At 34.2% G+C, this 9,610-nt stretch overlaps 1 protein-coding gene across 1 annotated transcript; it reads left to right on the plus strand.

Annotated features, from left to right (window-relative positions):
- The first annotated feature begins 3,949 nt into the window (after positions 1 to 3,949).
- On the plus strand, positions 3,950 to 9,579 carry LOC144547788 (putative disease resistance protein RGA3). Its single transcript, XM_078296480.1, has 2 exons — positions 3,950 to 4,354; positions 8,893 to 9,579. Exons 1-2 carry the CDS (start codon positions 3,983 to 3,985, stop codon positions 9,577 to 9,579), a joined length of 1,059 nt encoding a protein of 352 aa, XP_078152606.1. The 5' UTR covers positions 3,950 to 3,982.
- Positions 9,580 to 9,610: the final 31 nt, after the last annotated feature.

Raw genomic sequence — 9,610 nt, forward strand, 5'->3', positions numbered from 1 at the left:
TTACAATCAAATAATCCACTAATACAATATAATACAAGCATTAAAACTATAAACACACTCTTTCACTGTCAGAAACTATATCGTGCTGGCAGGATCACTTCATCCTCGTCTGTATTATGATAAAAATAAGGATATTGTTGTTCGGAACCAAAGAATGAAGACATTGTAGACCCAAATGAAGGATTGTTAACATCTTCATATCCATATGCATATATAGTTGATACACTATTTAACCAATCATGGGTTCATAGTTGATACTCTATTTAATCAATGAATGTGACGAGTTTTCCGATTTTTTTAAAAATACCCAAAATAATAAATATTTTATTTAAAATGACCAAGTTTTGAGGGAAATTTTAAAAATGCCCAGGCCACAGATTTTTTCTGCGCTCCGGAATTTTTATTCCGGAGCGCAGAAAATATTTGCGCCCCGAAAATTTTTTTTTTTTTTTTTTTTAGAATTTTTTATCCCGAGCGCAGATTTTTTCTGCGGCCCGGATTTTTTTTTTTTTTTTTTAGAGTTTGGAGAAAAAAATCCATGGTTTGGTATATGTATAATATATATATCTATAATATATGTATATGTATATGTATATGTATATGTATAATATATATATATCTATAATATAATATATGTATATGTATATGTATATGTATATGTATATGTATATATGATATAATATATGTATATCCATATATAATATAATATAATATAATATATGTATATGTATATGTATATGTATATATAATATAATATATGTATAATATAATATATGTATAATACAATATATGTGTATATAATATAATATATGTATAATATATGTATATGTATATATAATAGAGTAAGGCTACGCTACTTCGCGAATTAAACGGACTGTTTTAATTCGCGCTCATATCTCTAGTTTCGAAGTCCAAATAGCCGATCCAAACCGTTAGATATTTAATCTATATTAAAATGTGCTTGGAGACCAAATTTTACATTTTTTTGATTTTTTTTACTATTTATTAAGATGGTTTGAAAATTGCTGTTTTTTATTAAAATTCTGCACCATAAAAAACAGTGATTTTCAAACCATCTTCATAGATAGTAAAAAAATTCCAAAAAGTGTAAAATTTGGTCTCCAAGCACATGTTAATATAGATTAAACATCTAACGGTTTGAATCGGCTATTTAAACTTCAAAACTAGAGATATGAGCGCGAATTAAAACAACATGTTTAATTCGCGAAGTAGCGTAGCCTTACTCTATATAATATATGTAATATATATTATACATATATTATATATACATTATATGTATATGTATATGTATATATAATATATGTAATATATATTATACATATATTATATATACATATACATATATATATATACATATACATATACATATACATATATTGAGTGTGGCTAATTTGCTACCGGAAGCACTTCGACCGAGGTGCTTCCGGGGTCATATTAGCATATGTGATGTTCAAACAACAAATCCAAACCGTTAGATATTTAATCTATATTAAAATCTACTTGGGGACTAAATTTTACATTTTTTGGAATTTTTTTACTATTTATTAAAATGGTTTGAAAATCACAGTTTTTTATGGTGCAGAATTTTAATAAAAACAGCGATTTTCAAACCATCTTAATAAATAGTAAACAAATTTCAAAAAAATGTAAAATTTAGTCCCCAAGTAGATTTTAATATAGATTAAATATCTAACGGTTTGGATTTGTTGTTTGAACATCACATATGCTAATATAGCCCCGGAAGCACCTCGGTCAAAGTGCTTCCGATAGCAAATTAGCCACACTCTACATATATTATACATATACATATATTATATTATAGATATATATATTATACATATTATACATATACCAAACCATGGATTTTTTTCTCCAAATTCAAAAAAAAAAAAAAAAAAAAAAAAAAATCCGGGCCGCAGAAAAAATCTGCGCTCGGGATAAAAAATTCTAAAAAAAAAAAAAACAAAATTTTCAGGGCGCAAATATTTTCTGCGCTCCGGAATAAAAATTCCGGAGCGCAGAAAAAATCTGCGGCCTGGGCATTTTTAAAATTTTCCTCAAAACTTGGTCATTTTAAATAAAATATTTATTATTTTGGGTATTTTTAAAAAAATCGGCGAGTTTTCAGCATGTGCATAGTTTATACTATGTGAGTAAATGATTTATTGGATTTTGGAAGAAGCACTTTTGTGGTGGAAGCACTTTATTCCATTTATTTTATGTGATCCGGTTACCCACTCTGCCACGAGTTCAGATCCAGAGAATTAACCCTTTAGGTTTTGGATTGGGACCGTCCAGTTTGAATGTCAGATAATCTATCCGAATTAGAGCGCATACATCCCGAGAGATGAATTCGAATCGCAAAGCAATTTCGAGCGACGGATTCGAATCGGATGATCTCGATCCGAAACCCAAAAATTGGGTTACGGATCCGGACCCCTCTGCAATCCGTCCTTTTTATAATATACACATTTGTTTTTATTAGAATGTTTTATTAGAAGAAGAGAGAATATTTTTTTTTTTGGATTGGGAAGTGGGTTTCTCACCAAACCCAAAACCTAGAGTTCTTAATAGAGCCGTTGTTAATAACCCATGCCCATCCCTGAATTGAGAATTATTAATTTAGTTTTGTCCTGTCCTCTGAGAAGCACTTTATATATTCCCTCTTGATTCGTGAAGAGAGGACCCTTGTCCTTTTATTTTATGTCATTCGGTTACCTACTCTGCAATCTTTCCTTTTTCTAATATACACATTTGTTTTTATTATAATGTTTTATCTTCCGAAAGAATGTTTTGGTAGAACTTATACATCACTTGCTGTCACAAACTAAAATTACTTTAATATAAACAATGAAATTTTATAGAAGAACGAGAGAATTTTTTTGTACTGGGAAGTGAGTTTCTCACCAAACCCAAAACATAGTGTTCTTAATTGAGCAGTTGTTAATAGCCCGTGACCATCCCTGAATTGAGATTATTAATTTAGTTTTTCAGCATCCAATGAGGAAGCAACATAGCCCGTTTCATTTATCTGTGTTCACATCCGCATGGTACTTTGTGTTAAAGCTGTCAATTAGTGCTTACTTTACACAAAGGTGCTAATATTTATTTTCTGATACAAGTTTTTGAGTTCAATTATTCGTACATCTTTTGAGTTTCACTAATTCGTATTCACAATGCTCTAGCATCTGTTGAGCGTGATTGAAATTGAGGGAATATCCCAAATGTAAGGAATAAATGAAATAGGAAAAATGATAAATTTAACAATTTAATTAAGAAAGTGATATGTATTGATAACTCATGATCAAGATGTTTGTAGATAGAGGCTAGAATGTTGAAAGTAATTAATGCATGACACTACAGCCTGCTCTGGGACCAAGTGCCAGAATGAAATTGCAATCAATTTGTATTGATTAATCAATTGTCTTACCTGCTTCAAATTCGGAGAAGCTACGACAGGGCGTGATGGAGATCTGGCGCGAGAGATGCGTGCTAAGAGAGATACTCCGGTGAGGAGAGAGACTGCGGAGGGTTTGCGCATGAGAGGAGAGGGGGCGACGCGGCGAGAAAGGAGAAAGAGCAAATGGGTTTATGCAGTTATCGGGTCTGCCTGAGAATAAACCAAATTCGATAAGAAAGCCCGTCAATTTTTGCGATTCAAATATGATAAAATCCTACGGTAGAATTGCCCATCGAACCCAACCAAATTAGGTCTGATGTCGACACCGATTCCTTCGTAAAGGTATTAATTAGTGACCCCACTCCACTTAAAATATTCATTCCCAGTTTCCCACTCTCGTTAAATAAAAAAGAAACATCGACTACTGTACAACGTCTTCTCCACACCTCTTCTCAGATCTCAACCCTTTGGTGCTCTTTACTCTGCACACATTTCTCACATTCACCACTCAGATCTAGGCTTCTTTCCTAATAGCCTCTTCAAAGAAATCTACAAAGCAAAATGGCAGGGTGTTTGATAAACTCTGTGCTCTCTCTAGCCACCAATTTGCTCCCCTCAATTAGAGCCTCTGTGCAGGCTCCTTCTTCCTCTTCCTCAAATTCTAATAACTCCGAAAGGGGGCGTGCTCGAGCTTTTGAGGAGGATCTGGAGAGGCTGATGCGAACTCTGGAGCGGATCAAGGCTACACTGTACGATGCTGAGGAGAGGGAGATCAGAGACCGTTCTGTAAAGCTATGGCTCAAGGAGCTGAAGAAGGTCGCTTATGATGCCGAGGATGTGCTCAGCGAGTACCGATATGAGGTCACCCATGTCCAACTAGAGGCAAGAAAGACTTCTGAAGCTTCAGGTTCTCACAAGAGAAAGAAGATGGAGGTTAGTATCTCGTGCATATATATATTAAAAATTATCTTACTCGTGCAAGTGTTATTATTCTTCTTGTGTGGTACTAAAACTTAATAGAGGATGCTTCAATTTTTTATTTATTTATTTTTTAGCTAGATTGGTATCCACCTATGGGTGAAAACGGAGTCGACTGGATAAGGATCTAGATAATTCTTTGATAAGAGAAATAGTATCCTGATATGGATAGGGCTAGCAATGAGCTTGATCAATCCGAGCTAGATCAAGCTCATAGCTCGCTCATTTTAACAACGAGCGAGTCATGAACAAGCCAACATTCAAATTCAAACTGAAAAAGTGGTTCGTGGCTCGTTTGTTTTGACAATAAGAGAGCCGAGCCAGCTCACAAAAGCTCGTGGACTGAAAGTTCAAATGTATTAGAAAATGTAATAAAAAGTTAACTACCATAAATTAAGTTTATAATTAAATTTATACGTATTAAAATACTAAATCTCCAAATTCATACCAACATAGTTTTCAAAATAAATTCATGCATATACTGAATTTGCATAAATTCATATTTGAACTGAGCTGACTTGCGTCCATTAACGAACGAGCAAGCTTTCTTGCTACCCCAACACCTAGATATAGATAGAGGTGCTTATGCAAATTCATATTTGAATTGAGCTTGACTTGCGTCCATTACCGAACGAGCAAGCTTTCTTGCTACCCCAACACCTAGATATAGATAGAGGTGCTTATGCAAATTCATATTTGAATTGAGCTGACTTGCGTCCATTAACGAACGAGCAAGCTTTCTTGCTACCCCAACACCTAGATATAGAGATAGGATAACTGCATGTATCCGAATCAAATTTTCCAACCCATTCTATCTCCGATATCTTACTGCATGACGCTTACAAATCGGACAAGGCTTATATATTAACCATATATTTATTTTCCGTTATGATTGTGGGACTAAAGCTAAATCTGAAGCTTCCGGACAACAGACCTAGCCAGCGCATCTATTTCGCTGCTTTATGAGGCTCGTACTTCGAGCAAGGCTTTGACTAGCTTGAAGTCTTTGACTCGTTTATTTAATTTTAGACGAAAAGGCTGTTGCTGCCATATATATATTATTATAAAGGCAGTTAGCCATCTAGCTTCGCTTTGAATATATATATATATATATATATTTTTATATAAATTTCTGTTAATAATTGTCTCCATTTTAAATCCAGCCGGCATTCAATTATATTTTTTATTTTAATTTGATATTTCCATAAATTTTAATTACAAATTTAAATAAACTAACTTAAGTTATTCATTCATTTTCATATTTGAATTTTGTTAATTAATATTTGTATCTGAAAGTTTAAATAATTCAATTCACTACTACAGAATAAGTGATTATACACGGACATAAACAAACGAGCTATACGGATTTCCTGCCGCGTGGGATGCCATGGTGTAGAAATCCTTGTATATATACACACGGATATTTACCGTGTACAATTATTGATAGCTACACGGATTATTACATAAACAGCCGTTTACAAATCCTGACACTGGCGCTCTCCATAACCGAGGTTCACGGATTATTACATAAAAAGCCGTGTACAATTAGATTTCTACACGGTTATTTAGCTAAATGTCCGTGTAGCTCTCTTATTTTTTATGTATTAATTTTTTTGAATTTTTTTTAATGCTGAAAAATCTTTCTACACAGACTTTTAGCTACATTTTCGTGTAGCTCTTTTTTTTTAATATTTTTTTAATTTGGAAAAACCTTTCTACACGGATATATATTTAAATATCCGTGTAGCTCTCTTATTTTTTAATTTTTTTAATATTTAATTTTATGTATTAATTTTTTTTTCTTTATTTTTTCATGTTGAAAAACCTTTCTACACGGATATTTAATTAAATATCCATGTAGCTCTCTTATTTTTTAATATTTTTTAATGGTGAAAAACCATTTTACACGGATATTTTTTAAATGTCCGTGTATAATTGAGCTACTGTTTTTTTTTTACATTTTTTGCTTTTTTTTGGCTAGCCTCCAGTTTTGCTAGCTATTTAAAATCAGATCAATTTCAGAACAGAGAATTTCCAAAATAAGAATACCAAAACCCTTAAATTTTGGAAATTTCCAAATTATATCAAAAATTAATACAAAATTCATGTACACTAAATTATACAAAGATCATACAAATCCATATTCTCGTTTACAAAATTGTTTTATAAAAAACTCTGCCCACATACATCTACACTGATCTAACTGCTCCTTGGAGTAACTCTTTGACTTTGATGAATACTACAAAAAATTCAAAACATGCAAGTTACAAAAATATAGCAACTACATCTCTGTTTTACTTTATAGAAATAAATTATTGCAATTATAACAATGCAACTAATAAAATAAGTTTAGAGGAAATCAATATTAATTGTATGGACAAGTCAAGGCAAAACATATGAATTACATACCGGATATGATGGCCATTGGAATTGTATGCGCTCAATAAAGTGAAACATAAAAATCATCGTGTAATAACCGCATTCCCAACCGCCAATCTGTTGCGGGCACTGAAATTTACATTCAGCAGCCTATGTCAGAATGACAATAAATTTTTGAATCCAAAAATATGAAATTATAAAATTATAGTGTGCTCACCTCCAACCACTTTCCATGCATTTTATTTCTTTGCTTGCCCGTGCTTTGCACTCCACCCTCTTTAACATATTGCAGAAAAGCCCTTACAAAATTGAGTGACTGTAATTAGCAATTCCACAATTATAAAAAAAATCAAACCAAGTGATATTTAAATAACTTACTTAATTAAAACAGGCATGATTATTTTGGACTGGTGAGGAGTGATGGATTTGTCGGGCCGTTTTGAATCCATGATATAAATCGTATTTTCAAGTGGCACAATCACAAGCAAACACCAGTGGCCCCTGTGGGAGGAGAAGAATTGTAGTATTTTAGCATAAAATTAGTGACATATATATTTCAGCATGTAATAGTGACACAAGTGTTTGCTATGGTTCATGGTGTAATTCTTTAACTGAAAATATAAACAAATAATAAGGGTTACAAGTAACCTTTGGTTGGTAGGAGAATAAATTTCTTTTGATCCTCACGAGCTCGATGCATCGCTTTACACAAGTAGTCAACACAATCAGCCGCATAGACATCCAAAGTCACCTCATTAATTCTGCCGGGGTCCAAAAGTGCACACAAGTTCACCTTATCTTTCGATGCGGTCTCACGACATTTTGGACTAGGAACCTGAAAAATCATCATTTTACATTAGAGTATATATTTGAGTGCTATACACATGATATAAATAATTGATTGGTCACTAACATGAGGAAAACGGTGATGACTCCCACATCGAGCCATTTATCGCTTGACGAGGCGGCCTGTAGAAAGTCATTGAATTCGGAGAAAGGCAGCATGACCTCCCAGCAGTTGTGTAGAAACATACCGGGGGGGACACTGAAGGTAACATCCGTCATGTCCTTGGGTACCTTGATCAAGTGGGCGTGGAGAGTCCGCAACTGTCCAGGCAAACGACTAACCTCTTCTTCGGTGAGCCCCGTACGGTCTAGTAACGCATCCACTGGCGCATCTACTAGCGCATCAGGCGCTTCTGGCGCAAGAGACACCAATGCTAATTCCATGTCCCGTACCGGTGACAATGCTTCAGGCGCTTCTGGCGCAAGAGAGAGAGAGAGAATTGATCAAATCGGGCTGGAAGAAGAAAGCCTTTTATATAACCAACTTGGTGCTGGAAAAGGCGCGCCCTTTAATAACCAAAACCCTAAAATAACTTTTCTACACGATTTTTTATTAAACGTCCGTGTATCTCTCTCACGCTTTCTACACTGTTATTTAAACAAACATCCGTGTACAATTTGGACATTTCTTCACGGTTCTTTAATTAAATATCCGTGTAGCTCTCTCAAGGCTTTCTACAATGTTATTTAAATAATAATCCATGTACATTTCCTAATAAACGTCCGTGTAGCTCTCTCACGGCTTTCTACACTGATTCTTTAGTAAACATCCGTGTAAAGATCCCACACATATTTCGGGCTTCCAAAAAATTAGAATTTCTCCATGGTTTTTAGGTAAAATTATCGAATACGTGTACAATGTGTAGTGTACAATGACCATTTCTGTAGTAGTGATTATCCGACAATTATTTGTTTCATATCTGTATTCGAATCCGTATTCATAAATTATCCACTCCGTATCCATATCCGTTTAAGATGGACTTGGTTTTGAATTTTGACATCCGTTTATTATCTGTATCCGTATTCGTATCCGATCATTATCCGACGGATGCAGATATTGTATCAGCATTATCCGCTCTGAACCCGCTCCGTTTTCACCCCTATTAATCCACCGGAATGTATGGTCACTTGTTATATTATCAGCTTTTCCAATCTAACATCAGAGTGGTCACATAATATAATAAATTTCAAATCTAATTATCATTTTTAAGTTAACAAATTATGAATTTTGGCATACTTATATAATATATACATTTCTTTTTGAACAGTACATTGTGCAAATTCCTGATGGCATGGTTGATCGGCTTAAAAAAATAAGAAGTCGATTTGACGAAATTGCGAATGATCGTGAGGCTCTTCATTTAAGGGAGAGTGACGGGGTGAGACGTCTGAACAATAAAATTTTACGACCCCCAATGGGTCACATGGTGGATGAGGCGAACATTTTTGGGAGAGATGCTGAAATAAACGAGGTCATCGATTTCTTATTATCTGAAAAAGAAAAGCCCTTTTCGGTCATTTCAATTATTGGAAAAGGTGGTATCGGAAAAACCACCATTGCCCAACTAGTCTACAAAGAGATGAAGGTAACCCAGTGCTTTGATTTATTTGGGTGGGTATGTGTCTCTGAAGAATTTGATGTTGTGAGACTCACTAAAGCAATCATTGAATCAGTCCCCAAAGCCAAGAACGATTCCGAAGCCAAGAACGGTTTGAGTGAGTGCAGTTCATTACAAGAGGAGCTTGCAAATTCTGTGAAGGGGAAAACAATACTGCTTGTTTTAGATGACGTGTGGAACGAGAATCAAAGTCTTTGGGAGTTGTTCCGGGTTCCTTTTAAAGAAGCAAAGCTGGTTAGAATTCTCGTGACAACTAGAAATAAAAAGGTTGCAGATGTCATGCAAACAATGACCTATTTTAGGCCAACTAACATGCCTGAAGATTCGTGCTGGTAGTTGTTTCAGCATTATGCATTTCGTTGTACAA

Source organism: Carex rostrata, chromosome 32 (assembly GCF_964058835.1).
Source record: "Carex rostrata chromosome 32, lpCarRost1.2, whole genome shotgun sequence".
Classification (NCBI taxonomy): Eukaryota; Viridiplantae; Streptophyta; class Magnoliopsida; order Poales; family Cyperaceae; genus Carex; species Carex rostrata.

Coding starts and splice junctions, on each gene's coding strand:
- LOC144547788 (XM_078296480.1), top strand. CDS start 3,983: ATGGCAGGGTGTTTGATAAACTCTGTGCTCTCTCTAGCCACCAATTTG. Junction 4,355..8,892: donor ACAAGAGAAAGAAGATGGAG/GTTAGTATCTCG, acceptor CTTTTTGAACAG/TACATTGTGCAAATTCCTGA.